The sequence below is a fragment of the Lepidochelys kempii genome, chromosome 3 (assembly GCF_965140265.1).
Source record: "Lepidochelys kempii isolate rLepKem1 chromosome 3, rLepKem1.hap2, whole genome shotgun sequence".
NCBI lineage: Eukaryota > Metazoa > Chordata > Testudines > Cheloniidae > Lepidochelys > Lepidochelys kempii.
In genome coordinates, this window is record NC_133258.1 from 203,993,041 (window position 1) to 204,015,307 (window position 22,267).

The 22,267-nt window shown below is 48.8% G+C and overlaps 2 protein-coding genes across 8 annotated transcripts in view; one reads left to right on the forward strand and one right to left on the reverse strand.

Moving 5' to 3' along the window:
* The window catches only part of RRBP1 (ribosome binding protein 1), a 55,775-nt gene extending 53,111 nt beyond the window's left edge, over nucleotides 1-2,664 (reverse strand). For 4 of the 5 annotated variants that reach the window (XM_073339722.1, XM_073339721.1, XM_073339720.1 and 1 more), the window contains exon 1: nucleotides 2,574-2,664. The gene's annotated coding sequence lies outside the window, so the exon portion shown is untranslated. Of the gene's footprint in view, nucleotides 1-1,899; nucleotides 2,020-2,573 lie in introns of those variants that run through there. The other variant, XM_073339719.1, reaches the window with a different exon arrangement.
* On the forward strand, nucleotides 1,303-21,745 carry BANF2 (BANF family member 2). Of its 3 annotated transcripts, XM_073339724.1 has the most exons (4): nucleotides 1,303-1,516; nucleotides 15,518-15,802; nucleotides 19,784-19,912; nucleotides 21,534-21,745. In XM_073339724.1, the coding sequence occupies exons 3-4, from the start codon at nucleotides 19,787-19,789 to the stop codon at nucleotides 21,678-21,680; spliced, it is 273 nt and encodes a 90-aa protein (XP_073195825.1). In that variant the 5' UTR covers nucleotides 1,303-1,516; nucleotides 15,518-15,802; nucleotides 19,784-19,786; the 3' UTR covers nucleotides 21,681-21,745. The 3 variants fall into 3 exon arrangements, with proteins under 3 accessions (XP_073195825.1, XP_073195824.1, XP_073195826.1); XM_073339723.1 differs by lacking the exon at nucleotides 15,518-15,802; XM_073339725.1 differs by lacking the exons at nucleotides 1,303-1,516; nucleotides 15,518-15,802 and adding an exon at nucleotides 15,825-16,649.
* Nucleotides 21,746-22,267: the final 522 nt, after the last annotated feature.

Here is a 22,267-nt window from a genome sequence, read left to right on the forward strand (position 1 = left end):
AGGCAGTCACATTAGAGCTGCTTGGTACACGACTATTATTCTGCTTCTACATTATGTATACCCAGCCCGACGAGACCTCTCACTACAAGCTCATGGGTGCTTTCCTCAACTCTCTCTCCTTCTTAAGGCTATCATTAGAACTTTGTTCCTTCCTGTAGATATCTGGTTCTTCTACACAACCCCAGATACACTGGTTGCATAGAATACCTAGCTTTTCTACTGCACTTTTCTCAAAGCACTTTACAAAGGAAGTCAGGATCATTATCCCCATTTTACAAATGGGGAAACTGAGGCAGAAAAAGAAAAGGAGGACTTCTGGCACCTTAGAGACTCACAAATTTATTTGAGCATGAGCTTTCGTGAGCTACAGCTCACTTCATCGGATGCATCTGAGGCAGAAACGTGACACAGTTTACCCAAGGTCACCCAGCAGGCCAGTAGTAGAGCAGGAACAGAACGCAGATCTGAGTCTCAGTCTAGTGCTGGGTCCTCTAGGTCCCAATCACTCAACTGACAACATGCAGTCGGTCATGGTCATGTAGTCAGTTACAGAATCAGAGCCCTATGCAGAGTGAAATAGCAAGTAATTTCTCTGTTCTTACTGGTTTTCATATTTCTAGTACCATCTCTCTATTGTTATGATCATTTAATTCTGCACCAGTCAATGGCTCATTTTATGGGTTAACACAGCTGAAAACCTTTGCTCCCTTAAAAAAAAAAAATCCTGTCATGGTTGTGACCTCTTGTAACTGTATTTAATCAGATTACAGAATTTCACCAGATCACCTCCAACTATGGTCAAAGGAATTTGTTTCAAATATTTGCAGCAGATGGGGTTGTTAAAAGTTTCAGTGGGGAGAGAAGGTTAGCTCTGAGGACAATCTATTTCAGACAGCCTCAAAGCTACTACAGCTCCCTGTCCGGGGTAACTAACTCCTTGTTGGGTGTGCCAGATAAAGAGAAAACTTTCGCTCCCATCCCTCCAGGATTTCACAAGACCAGCTACAACAGAGGCTACGCAGAAGCCCAATGCACATCTGTAGCTAGCCCATTTGTTAAGCAAATATTGCCTTTGATGTGAATCCTTCTCCCTGGGTTGTGAAACCCTTACCCTGGTATCCCCCCTCAAGCTCTCCCCCCCCCCCCCGTTAAGGAAATGGCGCAGGGAAATGCAGACATTCCTCAGTTTCCCCGAAGGGGACACTTAGGTCTTTATTTGGTGCAGCCTTGTGATTGCACCAGGGGAGAGCAGCGGCCAGGGCTCGGCCGCTAATCCATCCGGAAGCAGCCGGGGGGGGGGGGGGGAAGGAGCCTGCAGCGGGGTTGCCAGCGGCTGCAGGCGAGGGACAGGCGAGCGGGGACTCCCCGAGCACTTTCAGGGAGCGGGCAGAGCTCACGGCTAGCGGCCCCCCTGCTTTGCAAGCGCTGAAGCGAAGGGACTGGGGACGCGGGATCCGAACAGCAGAGGAGGAAACCGCCGCTGGAGCAGGCTCCGTCCGCGGTGCCCTGGGCAGGGGTAAGCGCCCCCCCCCCCCCTCCCCGACTGAGCACGTCGTCGCTCCGCACCGCCTCTGGCACAGCGCGGTCCCATTCATCCGGAAGGGACCAGCCCCCCCCCAGTGAGCTCGCTGCAAACCGATCCGCTTATGAAAGCGGAGTGAGCGGCGGCTCGGCAGACAGGGCACGGGTGGCCCCGGGGGAGGCGGAAACTCCGCCTCGAATTGTTCTGCAAACTCCCCCGCCACGTTTTAATCCTCTTCTCCCCCCCCCGCCCCGCCGCCTGCCCCGCGGCGCCCCAGGCCGGAGAGAGGCGTGCGCAGGGATTTGGGGCACCCAGCCGCAGCTCGCGACGTCCCTGCAAAGCCTGACAGCCAGAAGCCGCCCCGGTGCCCACCTTACCAGCCCCCTCCTCCAAGAGGATCGCAGTCCAGGGGCCGCCTCGCCGCGGATCTCACGCCAAACCGGCCCCTGGCTCCCTCCACGCAATTATCCAGCCCTGGCTTAAGGCTTCCAGGAGGCATTTAAATCCCCTGGAGTCTTCCAGTCAAGCAACGTCAGCTGTGCGCGCTCCGGCCACGGAACCCGTTCCTGCTCCAGCTGTGAACGTGGCCGGAGGAGCCACACAACTTCACCCGGCGCCTCCAAGGGGAAGCGGAGCACTAGCTACCGGAGGGAGAGGGATGCTGCTGGGTCGGCTCGGCGCGTAGTGTTAGCCGACCGGGGGGGGGGGGTTCCCCCATTAGATCTAGGGTGGGGGAGAGGTATCGCGACCCTCCCCAGCACCACAGGGTTGGAGTCTGTCCCGCATCGCCTTAGCCGCAGCTGTGGGGTGCTCCCAGCCCGGCGTTCTTTGGAACGCCGATGAGGAACTCTTTGGAACGCTGGGGGCACCCCATGGAACGCTGACCCGGGTTCCATGGAACGCTGACCCGGGTTCCATGGAACGCGGAGCGCCCCCGAGTTCGGAAGGCTGGCCCTGGCAGGCTGAGATCCCGGGCTCAGCTTCCCCGGCAGCAGCTGCAAGCGGGGGAGGAAAGGGGGGGAAACGGCTTTGGGGGGTTCGAGTTTCCTACCTGACTGGCGCCTCCGACTTCGCTCTCTCGCCCCGGCAACGAGACGCCCCCTTCCAAGCTCCGCAGCTGCCAACGCACCGCCCAGGCTGGAGGAGACAGCGCCGCTGGCTGGGCGATGCGCCCGGCTGCCCTTGCCCCGTCCGATGCCCAGAGCCCCCCAACGCCCCTCCGCCGCTCGCCGCCTCTGTGGAGTCGTGGCACTTTTTCCTTCTACGCTGGCACGGCGCCTTTCCCAAGGCTTCCCTCCAGCCCGCCCCCGCCGCTCCGCATGGGCCTGCGGCGGTTGGTGCCAGCCCCGCCAGTCAAGCCCGCGGCGGCCCAGTGAGAGAGGAGACAGCGGGGAGGGAGGGCTCTTGCGAGTGGATGAGCCGGGAGACCAATGGGGCCGCTGAAGGCGAGCGGAATGATGGGAGTTGTAGTTTGCCAGCTGCAGGCTTCGACCTGGAGAATAAGAGCAAGGAAGAGCATTCCCTTTTACACATACTAGTTACACACGCTTTACTAGGGCGTCCTGGAGTCTCCTCTGCCCTGCACCCGGCCTCTCCAGGCTCTGACCTTCTCTGGCAACCGTGTGGGTGGCAGGAGTGAAAACGATTAATTAAATAAAGGATTGTCAGCACTTTGGGACAGGGATTGTCTCTCACTATGCATTTGTACAGCACCTGGCACAACGGGGGCCTCGGTCCTGGCTGGAGTGTCCTAGGCACTACAAATATTATCCGATTATGACTGATGATTGCAAAATCAATTACTTGTTAGGGCATTTAAGGGCTTTGTCTACTGGGGTTGTTAATAGCTATTCCACTAAAAGAAATGAAATGAGTATATAATTCATAATCTGGAATGACTGCAGGAGCCCAAAATTCAGCCATCCTAACTGGGACAAAACTCTCCTTAACTACAAAGTGAGGGGAGGGGGCTGTTACCTCAGGCCTTGATCCTGCAAATATGTAAATACATGCTTTTCTTTACTCCTACAAATAATCCCATTGACATAAATGGACCTAACCCTGGGTTAAATTACTAATAATAATTAATAATTCCTAGCTCTTATTTACTATATTTCATCAGTAGATATCAAAGTGCTTTACAAAGAAGGTCAGTACCATTATCACCATTTTACAGATGAGAAAACTGAGGCACAGTGGAACCATGACTTGCCCAGAGCTGGCAATAGAAGCCAGGTTTCCTTAGTCCTAGTCTAGTGCTCTGTCCAGTAGACCATGCTGCGTCCAAGTGCTTATGCAAGATAGGCACATGCTTAAATGGTGGCAGAACTGGGATCTAAGAAAGGACTGAAGGTTTGGGATTGCAGGTCTTACTTTGTGGCATGTTCAATTTGGTCAAATACTGGAACATTATTTCAGAAGCGCCTTTAGGTCCTGTTTGCGGATCACTTTTGTACTAGCACTGAGCACACCACATGTAATAAAAAGATAGGCCCTGCCTCTAAGTGTTTACAGTCTTGTATATACCAAGACAGCAGATGGATAAAACAAACACATGGAGGGAGAGCAAGGCAAACAGTGAAACATTCCTGATTAGCTTAATAAGTAGACTTATCAGACCTGCCCACAAGTCGTGTCTATTCACAAGGAGACTGCTTCACTAAGGATCAATTTCAAGGGCTTTCTGGGTAGACCCAGCTGTTCTGAAAGATCAGGCCATGGTGTCTCGAGTCAGTCACCCAAAATTATTGGACACTTTAAAATTTGGCATTGGCCTTTCTGCTTTAATTTTCCTATCTATAAAAATGGGGATAATAACTCTTCCCAACTCCCTCCCTCCCAGGAGTTGTCACAATTAATGTTTGCAAAACACAGCGTAACCCATAGCCCTCCAGCCATTGTGTTTTCGAATATAGTGAGACCTTCCAATATTAACCCTGTAAAGCCCTTGAGCCTGCCAGGAACTCTCCATGGGCTTAGGGATCTGGGCGCATGGGCCTGATTTAGCAATGCACTTGAGCATTTGTGTAACTTTAAGCACATGAGTTTTTCTACAGAAGCCAGGGGGACTCCCCACATGTTTAAAGTCATGCATATGATTAAGAACCTTGCTGAATCAGGGCCAAAGGCAGGGAGGTGCCTAGATACCTTTTGAGGATCTGGGCCTAAGAACCAACCATCACACTAGTGGCTTGTTCGGACAGCTGTCCCTCACAAAACTTTTTGAAATGTAGGCAGCTGTGCAAGAACACCAGCACACATGTAGCTTGGGGCTGCCTCGTAGGGCAGGAAGCTGGTGGTGACATTCAGACCTCTGGCCATCCCCTCCCCTTCATATATAAAATGAGCCAATTAAGTTTGGAGGTGCCCTATGGAATAACCTCGCTGGCCCTCCATGGGGTCCTCAGCTCAGTCCTATGTGATCTCTTTTTGGGGGTAGGAGAGTGAAAACTTCTTTGGCAGGCACCACCTAAAACTCTAAGGCTGGTGTAGGATTTTTCTGTGCGTGCTTCAATGAGACATATAAAAGCCATTCGTTATTTTTCAAAGTCTTCCCCGTTCAAGTTACCGTCAGAGCTTTAGCACTAGTTTGGAAGGGGATCTTTCAAGGCTTAAATTAGAGCCTGCACAAACAAGTCTGGAAGCCTAATTCTAACTAAGAAATAAAAGATCCTAAGTCATTATTTAATACATTTAGCATTCTCAGTGCTGGTGAAATGCTGCAGCCCTGCCCCTTGTCACATTCCCTGGGAAGAAAGACTCCTTTACTGCAAAAAGAAAAGGAGTACTTGTGGCACCTTAGAGACTAACCAATTTATTTGAGCATGAGCTTTCGTGAGCTACAGCTCACTTCATCAGGGATGAAGTGAGCTGTAGCTCACGAAAGCTCATGCTCAAATAAATTGGTTAGTCTCTAAGGTGCCACAAGTACTCCTTTTCTTTTTGCGAATACAGACTAACACGGCTGTTCCTCTGAAACCTGTCCTTTACTGCACTTAATTTCAAGTGGAATATGGTGAAAGATAGCACAGCATTAGCTTCTTAGAATTAGGGCCGGGGGCTGATTTAGCACAATGGATAAATCTAGCTTCAACACTATGCAATCCAAGTTGTGAGGGTTTCTGTGGTGCATCCAAGAGGCGGGATGTATTTACTTTTCATATACATCATCTCTAATTAGTATAAGCCTATAAACTGGGAGTGGGTGGGGAAACTGTTTTTCTGTCCCAGGAGAATTCTGAGATTTTGAAAAAATTTCCCATCACACAACAGGACGAAAAGTTGAAATCTCAAAAATGTTCACAAAGCCGACAAACCAAACCAAATTTCAGTTCCGGTCCTGTGACGTGTCTGGTTTCGATCATTTTGAAACCTTTCAATACAAATCTGACTCTTTTTTACTTTTTTTTCTTTTTTAAACCAATTTCTTGGCATGAATTCAGTGCACATTCTAAACAAAAAGTTGTTTTGAACAGAAACCCCCGTGACTTTTCAGTTTGACAATTTCGAAGGAGGACGTCTTGGCAATTTGGAAACTTTTTCCAACACTTTTTTGAGTCAGGAAAGGCGTGGAAACGGGCTCTTTGCCACGAACAGTTTCAGTGTTGACGAATCAGATTTTTTCAGGGAAAAAATGTTTTGTTAAAAAATTCCCAACCAGTTCTGCTGTAAGACTGGACTGTCCTCTGCCAGGCGGGAGATGGGAGGGACTACAAATAGACAGGAAACTCAGCGAGTTTCCATTGCATGAATCCATCAGGTAGTGGGAGTTTCCCCCTCCTCTCTCCTACCATAAGGCTGAGCCCTCTCAGATACCCTGGGATCTGCATGTATCCCAAGAGCTCCTTGGAGTCCAACACCCTTTATTCAGAGCCAGGGAAGTTCACACAACTCAGGGGGACAGTGTGGATGGTAATGCTGACCGAAGCAGCGTTATCTGATTTAGGGCGTCTTCATGGGTTTGGTGTCATGTTGCCATGGAAAGTGACTGCTGGTGTTCCTGCCCCATCCCTCATGCACACGCATGTGTACATCTCAGTTCCTCTAGAGTAGTGTTTCTCAACGACCGGTCCCTGAGATCTCACTGACACACTTTGGGAAGGCAGCAAGCCAGTCCCTGGTATCAAAAAGCTTAAGAGGATCCACAGACATGCTTCTGTTGTCTGAGATGAAGATGGGTGATGCCCAAAAGCCAGAGTTCCCCATGCATCACACCCCACCAGCATATCCACGATATCTAGAGTCCCTTCCTCGGACAGAAGCAGAGTGGACAAACTGGCCCATAAACTTTAATATCTAGGAGGAACAAAATGTAGCCTTAGTAAGGGTCCATTGAGGTCAATGGGAAGATGTCCATCCATTGATTTCGGTGGGTGCTTAATCAGGAGTGTCGAAGACCGCTTATATCCCCAGTGGGGCCTAGTGGCAAAGCCATGGTGGGGAGGAGCTGGCTAGCGGTGACACTGATTAGTTATCTTTCTGGGGCCAAAGGCCCTGTACAATAGGAGAACTGTGCCGGACAAATAACAGGTTCCCTGCCCTAGAGGGCTGGCATTTTAAGAGCATGGGTACAAAACAAACAGAGCAGTACTTTGCAGTAAGGGAAGGGCATGGGGTTACTGTAGCTGGATTGCATCACTGTCCCGGCAGCCTGTTCACACTGGGGGCTGAGACAGGGGAAGCGGAGACACCAAGTGGAAAAAATGAATTTGCTGAAGGTTTTGAATCCCCCACCTGGCCCGGGAGATTGCTCTTCTCCTCCAGCTCCACCCCCGCTCTCCCTCTGCTCTCCAGCGGACATGCTCAGCTAGACACAAAACCTCCTGCAATGAGAGAGGTCTCCTGGTCTCAACTCAGCACTGCTCTTCCGCTCCCTGAGGGACAGCAGGTGCTGCCCGCAGCTGTGCTGCGTCTGTGGCTTGCATCCCGCCGTGCACATGCGGAAAGTTAGCGCCCCTCCTGCAACAGCTGCGTGGATGCGGTGGGATACCTCAGCAAATTCCTTTGCAACAGCCATTCTCCAGTTTGGCCATGCTGTGGGGAGCATGGCATAAAAGGCCCCACCTCCTTTCCTGCCCACAAATCACGGTGCCAATGGCGTTGGGGCCCACTGGTGGTCTACGGGCTTATCGAGGAAGCACTGCCGTTTTTTGATTCCCAGAAGCACTGAAAGTGATGTAAAAGAACCAAGCTCAAGGCAGAAGGCAAAGCATCTACTAGATGAAATTGGCAGACAACGGACAAGCACTCCCCTAGACAATTCTGGTAATGCGACTGACTTGGCGTTAGGTGTGCCCCGTGCTGTACTGTAAGGCTAGAAAAGGCATTTTCCCCCTAAGCAACATTAGGAAACAATCCCAGGCAGTGCCCAAAAGGAACACTAGGCTAGGGGACCCAGCTTACATGCTGGTTTCTGGGCTGAAGCCCTTAGGGGTCCTTCATAACATTTCAGAGTAACAGCCCCCAAATATCCCATTTCATCCATTACCCTTTCTCCTTCCATTGTCTGCTAATCCTCTCTAATCCCAGTTTCTGGGGAGGAGGGCATTTCTATCTACACGTGGCCAGAATCTGACTGATTCCTTTCTTTGATCATTTTGATGGATAATATCAATGTTTATTTTTAAGCTTTTCCCCCCAGTTTTTGTCAATTTAAATTTTCACAGTTGCGCAGATTTATGCTGGGTTAGACAATGGGGCTGGGGGGGCGGGTGTCAGGCAATAATTATTTAATGACGATAGACGCTGAGATTCCAAAAGTTAAAACTTTATAACTGTTCAAACATAGACGATTATTTTGGCATGTGATGTTGACAAAGTAAATGTCCTTAAATCAAATTCCAATAAGTTCCCAAGCAACACTTTCCTTCTATAATAATCAAAATGTACAGACAGGTAAAGTTAGAAAATATTGTTTCATTGGCTTGTGCGTGTACTGTGAAACTGCCATTTATCGACATTTACAGATAAAAATCTAATCTTTCCAAATCTATTTATATCCCTTCCAAAACATCCTTATTTTTTTCCTATTTCCTGTGATAACTCTGGATATTCTTTGTTACCCATGTCCTATCCCTTTCTGAATCCTGCTAAATTCTTGGACTCCATGATATCTTGGGGCAATGAGTTCCCCAGACTAATTGTGCATTGTGTGAAAAGTATTGCCTTTGATCAGTTTCAAATTTGCATTATTTCCATTTCTTCAAGTGTCCTTTTTCCTCTTGCATTTTGTCCTATTAAATAGCTTACTAGGCTCTTTTATTTAGACATTTCCAACTGCTGTACAGGTTTTCTGGTTGAAATCGCACCTTGCAACTAGGCTACAGCTTTGAAAGGGTCCAACTCTTCTCCCTTCCTTTCCTCCACCTGCCTTTTCATGAGAAATTCACTCCTACTCTCCTCCCAGACCTAAACCACTTTTTCTCTTCTGGTCCCGAACAGATGCTGTCAATCACATCATATTCTGATGTGGTTTTTATATGTAGACAACTAGAAAGTGGGATGAGACCATCAAAACTATTTCAGTTCTGGCCAGAAATTATTGTCTGAAAACTGGTGGTGCAAAGCTGCAGAATTTGGCCATGAAAAATACACTTTTAAATAATAAATCCAACTTTGCATATGCAGTTTTCATTCTCTGTGTTGGTGCTGGTGATAGTCAGAAACAACTAGGGTCACTCTTATGGTTTTTACATTTCATAGACAGTCCTCAGTAGGGTGACATAGCCCTATTATTTACAATTACTGCACATTCTGATGAGCCTTTGTGCAAATATATAACACTTATGAGTACCAATGAAAAGTGTGATTGATGTTACCTGTAGTAATTATATGCACTATTGCTAACACCGTATATCATTCCTATAAGGACCACACACCCATTTGGACTATTTGTATGCGAGAAGCACCTATAGAGCTCATCTAAGATCAGAACCCCTCCAGACACAGAGGAAGAGAACCCCTGCCCCAGATAGCTCACGATCTAAAGAGATGAGGCACACAAATAGTGAGAGGGAAGCGGCTGGCCCAATGTCACACCCCAGGTCAGTGGTAGAGCTGGGGACAGAACCTCCGTCCATCTCCTGATTCTCAGGCTATGTCTTCACTTCCCCCATCGCTGGAGATAATCCACCCCAGGAGAGACGGAACTAGGGCAAAGGTAGAATTCATCTGTCGACCAAGCACTGTCTCCACGAGGGGGTTGGGTTGGCTTAACTACATCGCTCGGGGAAGGGGGGGGGGTTTCCACACACACCCCTGAGCTATGAAGCTGGGTCGGCCTAACTGTCTTCTATAGACCTGGCATCAGTCGGATGCCCTCCTAGGTCCTGCCTTCCAAAGACACGGTGCCATCACAAAGTCAGCAAGTCAAAGTCTCCTGCCAGCCCAGCTCCATTCATGGACGGGCACGATTCCCTGAAGCAGCGACAGATTGCAACACGACCAAGGTGATGAGGAGCTCCCAAAGGTGCTGCCAAAGTGGGAGGAACACCCAAATATCTGAGCATCAGGAGCACTGGGCACAGACCATCAAACCAGTGGGATTCTTCTCTGCTTTTCTCTAGGTCACCTCTGGAAGGACTACGAGTCCCTGCTATCCCTAAGTCTTTTCCCATACCGAGGGTAGCCCCTAACCTTTGCCCCAGGAGTGGGTTCCAGTCTAGCACTGCTGAGAGTCACATGACCCCTCATCACTAGTTCCGTATGTGATGCTGCCCCATCCCTTCGTAATCCTCTCTCTCTGACTCTGCCCCGGTGTTCAAAGCCAGTAATGTGCAGTGAGCCACTTGCAGAAGGGAGTTTGTAAGCATGGCACCCTGCTGGAGGGGTCTGGGAACATCTTCCCTTGAGAAACACCCTCCCTCTGGTGCCTTCCAATTGGTAAAGAACATGGTCCCTTCAGAAGCATCTTTATCAGCTAGGGATAAAGCCACCACTAGTGAGGCTGGTTTCAAGGTGTGGAGGGCCAGAGGGGGCACATTTGGGTGTGAGAGTATCTAGGATTTCACTGCCCTACTTCCTACTAAATACATTTATACAAATGTGATTTGCTGGGCTGAGTCCTGAGCCCCACTCCAGCCCCTTTGTGCTGCCATGAAAGGCAGTGGAAGGCAGGCAGATCCTGCCAGCTGAGGATTCCCCTGATGCGTGGGAGTCCCCAGTTGGCATGGCTGCTGTCTTGGCATAGCTGGCTCCTGTGCCACCCCAACTGCAGGACAGGAACGACTAGCAACTACTGAATTAGGGCCTGATCCACAGCCCACTGAAGCCAGTAAGTGCTCCAATAGGCACTCATAGATTCCAAGGCCAGAAGGGATCATCGTCATTATAGTCTGACCTCCTGTATAGCACAGGCCAGAGAATTACCCCAAAATAATTCCTAGAACAGATCGTGTAGAAGACAAGCCAATCCTGATTTTAAAATGATCAGTGATGGAGAATCCACCATGACCCTTGGTAAATTGTTCCAATGGTTAATTACCCTGACTGTTAAAACTTCGTGCGTTATTTCCAGTCTGAATTTGTCTAGCCTCAGCTTCCAGCCATTGGATCATGTTAGACCTTTCTCTGCTAGACTGAAGAGCCCATCATCAAATATCTGTTCCCCATGTAGATACTTACACGCTGTGATCAAGTCACCCCTGAACCTTCTCTTTGTTAAGCTAGATCGAGCTCAGGGAGTCTATCACTATAAGGCAGGTTGCCTAATCCTTTAATCATTCTCATGGCTCTTCTCTGAACCCTCTTCAATTTATCAACACCCTTCTTGAATTGTGGGCACCAGAACTGGACACAGTACTCCAGCAGCAGTCACATCAGTGCATTGGATCAAGTACTTAGAGACTGACGGGATTGAAAAACTACACTTCTGACTGAATGTTCTGTTCAACCCTCAGGCAGGAACCAGAATGGTCTAAGGACAGTGACACACATCTCCAGTCAGTGCTGTCGCATCTTACTAGTGTCAAGTCTGAGACAGCACTCTCAGCAGACAGTCTTGTAACTGGATTCACTCCCGAAGGCATTTACTGTCTGAGATCAAAGAGAGAAAAAGGAATTTTGATAACAGAAGGAAGAAGAGGGAAAAAAGGTAGCTGAAGGCTACATCCACATATGTTCTATTCCTATCATTTGTTTTACAGGATCAATTAGAGGTGAGACTCCGGTGCGGTCGGTGCTGTTCAGACACATCGTGAAAGACCGTCCCTGCCCCAGTGAGATTAAAATTCAATATTTTAGTGGAATCAATGACAAAATGTCAGGGAAGCAAAATCATTTTAAAATGTTGTTGAATTTTTGGGCTAAATCCTCAGCTGATGTAACTCTGCAGTGGTGTTGTGATGATTTACACCAGCTGAGGATCTGGCCAGACATCTTTCCCCTGGTGCACAGAAAACAAGCCCTGCTATTGAAGAGGGGCTGTCAAAGGTCAAAGGGTCTCGTTGATTGCCTGGTACATCTCGCCACAGCGGAGATGAGAATGAGTGACTGTTCTGCGCAAACAGATGTGATGAAAGAAGTGAAAAAATATGCTAATCAGGAGCACTTTCTGCTAATTATGGTAATGCTACTTCTGCAAGGCATCCCAAAATAGTCGCTCTATTCTCAGCCCCTGCGAGAGACTCCAGGGCTTTCATATTTTTCCCCGGATACTGCAGCCAGGGGCGGTGCCAAGACCTTACAGGACTGGGGCCGCTCTCCCCAACCCCCACCAACACACAAAAAGGGCACTGGTCTAAACACACTGATTAAATCAATCAACTAAAAGGCACTCGAAGTGCATCACGTGAACAGGCTGTCATCATAAAGAAAGGAGGAGGAGAGAAAGGCAGGTCTTACATTTAGCGCTTTGGATTGGAATGAAAGTGGGCTGGGTTCAATTTCTGCTTCTTAAGATTCCTGTGTGATTTTGGGGAAGTCACTTAATTTGCATGTACCTCACTTCCCCCCCGTGAGACGGGCACGGTACTTCGGTTCAGACTGTAAGCTCTTGGGAGCTGGACTGTCTCTTATTTTGTATGGTGCGTAGTACCCCCTAGGTGCTACGATAATGCAGATATGAATAAAACTCACCACGACACACATCCAGTACAGTGTCAAGTGATTTAGCTGCAGGTCTCCCATTAATGTTAGTGGTTTGTAAATAGTTAAATCCTTCTGCCCTGAATATTTCCCCAGTTTTGCAAAGTAAAAATAATGGGTGAATTTATTAGAGTTGCCACCTTTTTAATTGCTAGTAACTAGACCCCCACCGCAGTCCGCCTCTTCCTTCTGCTTTGCATCTTCCCTTGAGGCCCCACCCCCTTCTCGGTCTCTTCTCCCAAGCCCCGCCCCCTTCTCCATCTCTTCCCCCCCCCCAGATAAAAAAAAAACTGGACATCAGAACTTGTTAAATGGTACCTGGACATACAAGCTGAAACCCGGACTGTCCGGGTGAAAACTGGATGCGTGGCAACCCTAGAATTTATCTAGTGCTTTTAATCTACAGAAATTGCTCTACAAATTGGTTTCCAAACTGTGGGTCACATTCTAAGCCCAGCTACACCTGTGCAGCCCATTGATATCACAGATGTAAGTGGACCTCTATGCATAAGCATCTCTTCACTCAACACTGCAAAGCAACTTCCCCTTAAGTACCAAGCAGCAACACTGCGCACAGTAAAAAGTACAGAGTACCTTGGTCAGTTGACCCCAGGGCTGTATGTAGGGAACATACACTCCCCTAGCTTTCTGCCAGGACACCTCCTGATTTTGCATAACGAAAATGCCCCAGGATCTGTATTAGCAACAAGTTGTCAAGGCCTCTGATTTACACCTCGTCTATAAAACAACACTCGCAGCATGGCTGGGCTGGAGCGCTCCACTGAGCCACCCCTCAATCCACTTCTTGCGGAGGCTTGGCAGAAGGTTTCTCATTGTCACATGGCTTTTGATCTCTAGCAGGCCAGAGATAGTCCATACCCCAGTTCCACTACAGAAAGCTCCCACAGTAGGATTATTTTTCCATTGTTATATTAACATTCCCCTGGTTTTGTCTAGCCCCATGTTGCTTCTCATTTCTGTTTCCTTTCTTCTTCATGGTCTTTATCTCCTGAGGTATTCTAGGCAATCACATCCTGAGCCTCTGGTTGCCCCTTGTCAATTATATTTCCCTGCTCTCAAAGCACAGCACTCTTGCTTGATTGTGCTAATTATCTTTAGCACATTAGTTCCTATTAGCTTGCACGTTCTTTATACAGAAGCCAGACCCAAAATGATCTGCCCTGAAACCATGGCTGCCACTGATTGCAACAGCCACAGAGCTCTTGCAATCAGGGCTGTTCCAAAGCTGGCCTCATGGATACCTGTCAAGTCCTCAGCTGGAGTAAATCAGGGTCACTTCGGTGGAGCGTAAAGGGAGCTTGCTGATTTATACCAGCAGGGAGGATCAAGCCCATTGCCTTGAGGAGACTGCAGTGAAAGCAGTGGGAAGACTCCCACCACTAGATGCTGTCCCTTTAAGAAATGCCTTTACTGGAGGGTCACAAGGTGAGATTGATTTTTCTCCCTTTGTGGTTCACCCCACATAACATCCTCTCAACCTCAGGAATTCCCAGATTTAACTTAATGCCCATGCCCCTGGCCACAAGTTTAACTGAGCCCACCTGCTGCCTCTCCTAGGCCTGCAGGAACTTTTCCCCTGCTTTCTTGGCACATGTGACCTATACATCCCATCAGCCACCCCAGGATGGTAACTTGTACGAACTGAATTTTCATTTGATTTTTTACTTTCTTTATTGGTTTGGACAAATAAATCCTACCAAGTGTTTCTTGTCACTCTCTGTTATCAGGCAAGTCACCCATAACCGTGATAACATTTTCCCACCAGTGGGCAGTCGCACCAAACATGGATTAGTGCCCAGAAGGAAATACTTTTTCACATGGTGCACAGCTAGCATGCGGAACTCATTGCCACAAGATAGCATTGAAACAAAGAGCATAGTAGGAGACAGAAAAGGAATTGGAGAGACAGTGTTGACTAGTGGATAGAGCACTAGACTGGGACTCAGAAGAGCTGGGTTCTGTTTCTAGCTCTAACACTGGCCTGCTAGGTGACCTTAGGCAAGTCACTTCCCCTCCCTGTGCCTCAGTTTCCCCATCTGTAAAATGGTGATATTGTTACTGAGCTCTTTCGTGAAACACTTTGAGATCTGTAGATAAAAAGCGCTTGATAAGCTATATTAATTATAATTATATGATTAAAAAGAATATCTAGGGTTATAATAATACAAAACCAAAAAACCTCAAGAGTTTAGGAAGGACTATAACCCCTCATGCTTCAGGGCTTAAACTAACCTCTAACTAGTGGGAGTCAGGGGGAAACTTCCTTTGCGGGCAGATTATCCCATTACTATCCCCTGCAGGATTTCTTGTACCTTCCTTGAAGCAATTTATAGTAGAAGGCCCTCTGGTCTGACACTGGGCAGCGGTTATTAATGATTATTATTATTGTTATTCATTTGTATTGTGGTAGCACCTGGGAGCCCCAGTCATGGACCAAGACCCCATGGTGGTAGGCACTGCACAAACCCAGAACAAAAAGATGGTCCCTATCCCAAGCAGCTTAAGTATAAAACCTTTTGAGGGAGAGGGGTAAGATTCTCTTTATATGGCTCTATTCCTCCAGTGAAACTCATGTTAAGCTACCCCCAGAGTTATTCCTAGAGTAGATTTAACTGGGACATTTGGATCAGGGTGCACATTACAAACTTTGTTGCTCCAAGCTAGAGAGGTGGAGGGGGTATCTGTGCCCCATCAGTCTTCCTGCTGATGGGGTAAACCGATGGTGAGCTCCCATCAATTGTGACTCTGTGCTGGCCCCAAGGAGTCAGGCCCAGATCCTCCCATTAAAACCAAGGTGTCTAAATCCCTGTGAGGATCTGGGCCGGAGGGGCCACGGTTGTTTAAGGCTGGCTCTGCTGCCAACCTGCAATGTTTGTTCCTGTCCTCATGTAGCCAAGAAAGCAATGTCAAGCCAAGAGAATTCAGCACTGTGCCTGTGAAAACAGACCTAGCCGACCGGAGAACGGCCCTGATTTGTGAAGTCCTGCAGCTCAGAAGCTTAATCAAACGAGAAGAAGAGAGAAAGGGAAGTGTATTGGAAATAGTTCTCCGTGGTAAAAGCGGTGCTGAAAGTTCACAGCCAGACCCCTGAAAGAGTGGGCACACGTACCAACCCTGGTACATAACCAAGCAACCGTTCGAAGCTATGCCGCAGCGACCCGGCGACAGCTGCCTGAGGTGATGGCACAAAAGGAAGGTTTGCTGCATCTGAGGGTGAAATGAAAGGAGTCAGAGCTGGGCGCACCTTGTTAATTAGGAAACGCGGAGGGTAGAAATAAATGCTCTTGCAGGGATGTCAGATCCAATCATTAGAACCAGGGCACCTGAACCGGCGGCATCAGAGGCTGTGTGAGAAGGCAATGAAAGGTTAGGTCCCATTAGTGCAAGCAGACCCCTGCACTTCTGTGGACCCCTGTGGGCTAGGCACTGGATCACGGCAGGATCGTGTCCTCAGTGAGTGAGTGACCAGCAATCCTGCTATGCCTCTATCAGTGGTGGCTCTGCCCATAGGGCTCCAGGGACACTGACCTACTGAGCCCAGCTTTCTTTCCATCTCAGCCCTATGGGCCGCCTGTAGTTGTCCTTTTGAACAGACAAGCGGATCCATCTTGCAGATGAAGGATCCGTACAGGAAGGGGCTGCAACTCCCACTGCTCCCCCAACTGTCGGATACTGCGGCAGGGAGGAAGGGTGGCTACGCTCCCTTGAATGCTGCACTACATAGGGGAACTTCTAGAGTCCCCTTAATTAACGAGCAAGCGAGCAGCAAAAAGTTCGCCCTATAACTTTGATCCAGATGTCATTCAGGAAGACACACCAGGGAATGAACTCCCCCCCCCGCCACCTCCAACATACACCAGAGATTATTCCATCAGCACAGCATAGTCATCAACCACACAATTACACCTCTATGCTCAAAGCAGCCCCTGTTGACTGATCAACAGCTGCATTGTAGGCGGCTTTTACTCTGTGTTTCCAACCAAGCCACCCAGCTGGGGAGGGAAGGAAGAAGGACAAGGATCAGGTGAGTAAATAAATAAAGCTTTGTACAATGACGAGGTTAAAACAGGATAAGTTATTTTATAGCCTCAAGTCTCTGGCTGCTAGCTAGGAAAGCTTTGGCAAGCCCTGTTGCTTAGTGCTGATGCATTTCCAGATCTCTCCACTTGATTTATTAGTTTACTTAAAATCATGCACTTCTCAGTGAGGAACATTGAGGCCTGCACTTGTAATGAGCGAGACTCCATGGGGATGCAGGGTTTTTGCTCATGTAGATTTCGTTGTGGGATAAGGGCCATGATCCCCACGTCGCGCCCCACATTAGTCACACAGAAAGCAGCATTCCCGTCCAATCTAGCCATTCAGCATTTCTTTTCTAACATTGGAGCATGTCTTACAAGCCTTGTGTTTTGCAATGGCAAAAATCTCTAGGGGCATTCATGGAATAAAGGTTTTAGAATGTGACCTCTTTGGGGCATGGGCTCTTTTGATAGGATTGCATAGCACTGACCATGATTTGGCTGCTATAGAAATACACAAATAAAATAAATAATCATTAATAAAACTTAGCAGAAATTTTAATACAAGCAACTCTTGTAGGATTTGAATGCACTATTTTAGTCAGAGAGGGACAGATACATTACCTAGGAGGCTATATAATCCTATAGGCACAATGCACAAGGAGTTGAGAGGTACAACCTATTGCACTTAACTTCCCTAGTTTGTCCCTTTTGAGCTCCTGTAGCCAGCCACCTCTCCTACCCCTTATAAAAGCAGGAGCTTGGGCTTTTTGCTATTTCCTTGCTTGCTGGCTGTTCCTTCTGCTCTCTGGCTCCTGGTGTGTTTTGCAAGTGGTTTATGTTTTTTGGTTTAAGAAGTGGCAGGTTTATAAGGGCAGTGGAAACTCCTGCTACCAGTTGCAATTAAGTGTGGCATAGGGTGTTGTGATGGAGGATTAGGAGGGATAGATAAACAACTTTTGTATCAGATAACTGGCTCCTTGTGTCTACTCATGCTGGTGGGTGGTGAATCTAGAGTTTATAGGACTATTGGTTTAATTATAACCTTGAATGTCTATGTGGCTCCCATCTTTAGAAAATGCACCATGTCTGTTGTGCTGAAACTGTGCCAGGCGACAATTGTGGGGGAGATCATGTCTTCCTATGGCACAATCTGGTGTGGGGCTGGGGAGAAGAAACCCTGTGAATTCCCTCTTGTAAATCTTCCTCTGACTCTGTGTCTGGAGGGGGCTGCCTTGCTCTGCGTGGAACCAATTGGGGGTCCAGCCCCCAAATCCTGTGGCTCTGGAGATGTCTCTTCTCCAACTCCCTGCCAGTGCAACTGTAGCGTAGCCATGAAGACACACCCCTCCATGAAGTGGGGAAAGGGTTTCAGTGAGCAGAAGGCTAATACAGCTGGGAACTATACTGTCTTTGCAGCAGATTTCCTGCTGGGGGCTGTGAACAGATTGTTCTGGGGTCCCCCTTCCCACACAGGCTGCCTTAAGGGGCAGGAGATGCCACCTCCCATCATCCCCACCTGTCCACAAGTCCCTCCAGATCCTCTCCACCCCATGCCCACTGGAGTCAGTGCTCAGTGACTCTGCAAGTCGTGCCCTGATGCACGAATGAACAGGGGGATGAGCTAAAACCCTCTACTTGTTACTTGAAAATGTCCCCCTTCTGTGGGTAGGGACGTGGTATAACCTGCATTCGCTGTATTTATGAGTTAGGTTTCTATTGCATCGCACTGTGCAATATTTATAACAGCAGGAGTGTTCCTAGCTGATGAGCGCTCGCCCTGGAGCGGGCAGCCACTTTCCCTGCCACGCTCCCATCGGCTGCGATCAGGACACTCTCAATGGAGAAACTGCAGGCAGCTAAAACACGGGCCACCCAACGGGCCTCTTCCCGTGGCAAGGGGCAGTGATGTCATAGGGAAAGGGGTTCCAGAAGCCTGCGGCAGTTGAAGTCCGCCAAGGCGTCTCCAGCCCAGGCCATGGTGGGGAGGGAGGTGTCGTCACAAACCTGACCTTTGGGTGTGGTCCTGCGGGGCAGGCCTGGGAAGCACCCACTGCTGCCGCTTCTCCATCAAGGCCGCTAAAGCCCAAGGTCTCTGAGAAGGTAGAGAAGTGGCCCCAGTCTGTTTGGCTTGCTCTTGCCACCCTCCCCTTTCTGCTGCTGGCTTCTCTCCACCAGCCCAGCCGGGCAGGGGAAGGGGACCGACGGGTAGGGACACTGGTGCTGTGCTGGAATTGACAGGCAGCAACTAGCTAGCCAGCTGAGCCACGGGTGCCGCCCTGTGGTTCGGGGCGAGCCAGGACTCTGCTGCTCTTCTCTGTGGGGGCCTGCAGCTCATTAGACGCTGAGCTCGCCTGCACGTGGGGGAAATCCATACCAGTTTATCAGCAGCGGTGCAGCTCCCCTGATGCTGCCAGCCTCTGAGCAGCTTGTCACGAGCAGGCGGTATAATTGCCTACGCCCGGTCTACGCTGTTGGTGGCAACAATGCAACTGCCCCGTGGCTGGAAACCGTGTGCTCGTTTCCCCCATGTAGCTACATAAGGATGCGTCTTGATTGAAGCAAAAAGTCTCAAAGTGGCCCCTGACTTTGGATGCCTTGATGTTCCGGTATCCGCCTGATATTTCAGACGTGCTGCTGAGTCACAATAGTCAGCAGTAGGTGATTACAGGTCAGATATCACCCTAGGTGTAAACTAGTTGTTTTTTTTTTAATGGGATAGAAAATGAAGTTTATACAGGACAAAAATTGCTCAGGCAACAGGGAGCAAGGGCCTTATGTGGGAGCTGTGTGAGGCATTCCTTGTGCACCACTGAAGAACCAAATGAGGGACATGCAAACTATTCATGCAGGAATCTTGAAACGACCCACCTTTAGTATCCAACTCTCTAACCTCAGGTTCCCGATTATTTACTTCTGATGTTAATAAACTTCAGCAATCAAAACAGGGAGGTAGGGGGAAGTCGGATTTGTATGGAACGGGGATAACTTTGGGATTAAAACAAGGGAGGGATGCTTAGGGGAATGCTTGCTCTGTGGGAGGGCTGGTCTTCCAGGATGACTCCAATAGGTGTGATATCAGCATTGGCCTTTGATTGTTCTTTGCCTCCTCCCCACCCTCACACTGCTGCTGTGACAGATCATGGCGACCGGAACCCAGAAGTTCAAAGCGTTTGTGTCTGAGCCGATGGGCGATAAGGACGTTACAGCAGTGGATGGCATTAATGACGAGCTTGGACTAAAATTAGCTACAAAGGGTTTTGACAAGGTAACCATCTTTTCCTCCCACTCCTTCCCAAGCTCTGTTCTATTTATGGAGCAGGTACTGTGAGAGGACTTGATTTTAAGAAGACTGTGTTCTTGTGACTTTGCTCTTGTGATAGTTTCTCCTGCTATTATGGTCTTAAAGGCACTTCATTACCATAGCTTGATCCAAACTCTGGAGGGTAGTTATGCTGAATTATTCAAAGGCGCAAGACTGAATGTTATTCAAAGGGGCAAGGTCAAATTTTTTCCATTTTAAAGTGAATGCATCGTGACAGTTCCTTACAGTCCAACCAGAAATATTCAAACTATGCCTTTGGTTTTTTGAAATGCATTCCCCCCCATTGCAGAATTTGTTTGTAAGAAAGCCACAAGGACTTCCCATGGGAGGGTGGGAGTATGGAATTAAAAATATATATGTCATGCGTTCGTTATGGTAAGTCTGGCAGCAGCTAAGCTCAAGAAGGTCGAGCTATTTCGTTTCTAGTGCGGGCTTGGGAAATTCCGTCACTGGAGAAACGGATGCTTCTGCTTTCTTACTACCTTCCTTGAATGCCGGTTAGCCGTCTCCCCCCCAGGGGGAAAAAAATTTACACTTCTAGTCCAGTTAACCTTTTGTGCATGCTGGTTGAAAGAAAGTGAACAGAAGGGGTGTGGGAAGATCTCTGTGTAGATTTCAAGAAGAGCAAACCCTGCTCCACCTGTCCGTGTTGGGGATCAGTTTTGTGTAACGACTGGATCCCGTCTGCACCCGTAGCATTGCTGCAAAGTCAAGTAGTTCGTGCAGAACAGCCCGCTATGGTCACTGCGTGCGTGGCCTTCTCTCCTAGTGCACGTGCATTGCCTTGGTTGCCATGGGATGCACGGGAAGCAAGTCACACAGCAACAGATAGCTGATGCCACCTTATTTTGTTAAACTGTAGTAACCAGGTGACTCTTGAGTTGTGCTGTTGATGGAAGGTAATGGACACCTCCTACTGCCTGGTCCATTTCCTGCTGCGGTACTAATGGGACAACTGCAGAATCTGTGAGCTAACTCCTTTAGCAGACAGTGACTGTCAAGGCAGGTCAATGTTTAGGCCCCACAACCCTGAGCCTGTCCTTGTCTCTTACCCATTTTGATTGCAACTTGAAATGTTAGCAATTGTAAGAGCGGATTGAAGTGGGGACCACTTCCTGGCTGATTCACGCCCAGCACAAAGTTAGGACAGACCCTGTTCCAGTGGTTATGGGGTGGAGTTAACCAGCAACAGCCTCGCGTCATGAAAACAGCCCCTTTCGAGGGAGCTGGACAGACAAGGCCCAAGGTTGCACTACACGCAACAGATAGGCTCCTCTTTTAATGATGCTAGGAGCCTGTCGCACACTTGTGTCGGAGTAAACCTGGCCTCCCTCTCGTTCTGGAGAGCTAAGCACCAGGCTAAAAATGGGCAAAGTTCCTTATCCTGGCAGAACACCCCTAATGAAGTCACCACAGGAAGAGAAGCAGTTACTTGTCTGGCAAAGCTTAGACCATAAAGTGGGCCAGAGTTTCAAATTAACCAGCTACTCCAGGATATGGAGTCAAATGGGAGGATGGGGGGAAACTCATTAGCTGTACTAACTCATTCTGTTCCTCCTCCTAGGCATACATCCTTCTGGGCCAATTCCTCCTCTTAAAAAAGGACCATGCGGTTTTCCAAAGGTGGCTGAAAGGGGCATATGGAGCCAGTCCGAGCCAGGCTCAGCGGTGCGCCTCCTGTCTGACAGACTGGTGCTACGCTTTCCTCTAGGGAGCTGGCTGCATAGCCCTCGTGGTGTGTTCTGTGGACTGCAATAAAGTCTTTCCTGCCTTGAACTGTCCAGCCTCAATGTCTTCTTATTAGATTAACAGAGTCTCTATTGTCCCCCAAACAAACTGTTGTATGTTCTTGTGCAGGGTGATTAAGTGGGTCAAATTCTGTCCTTCGTTATCCCTGTGCTACCCCTCTGGAGTCACTGAGAGTCTAGCCCAACAGCCTCCTGCCCATGGAGAAACCTGGAACTTCTCCCTCTTAGCCCAGCTGTTCTCTCAGACCCAGGTTCAGCAAGACAGAGAAGCACGTGCTCCAACGCTAACCCCAGGAGTGGCCCAGCTGACGTCAATGGGTTACCCGTAGACTTGAAGGTTAGCCAGGGGTTTAAGTGCCTTGCCAAATTAGAACCTGAGAGGGGAAAGCTGGTCTTGTGGTTAAGGCACCAGGCACCCAGGAGATCTGGGTTCTATTTCCAGCTTCCCCTGTGTGACCTTGGGCCACTCACTCAGGCCAACACTTTCAAAATCAGCCATTGACTCTACATGACACTAAGCATGATTCTTCCCCCCCACCCCCCGAACAAT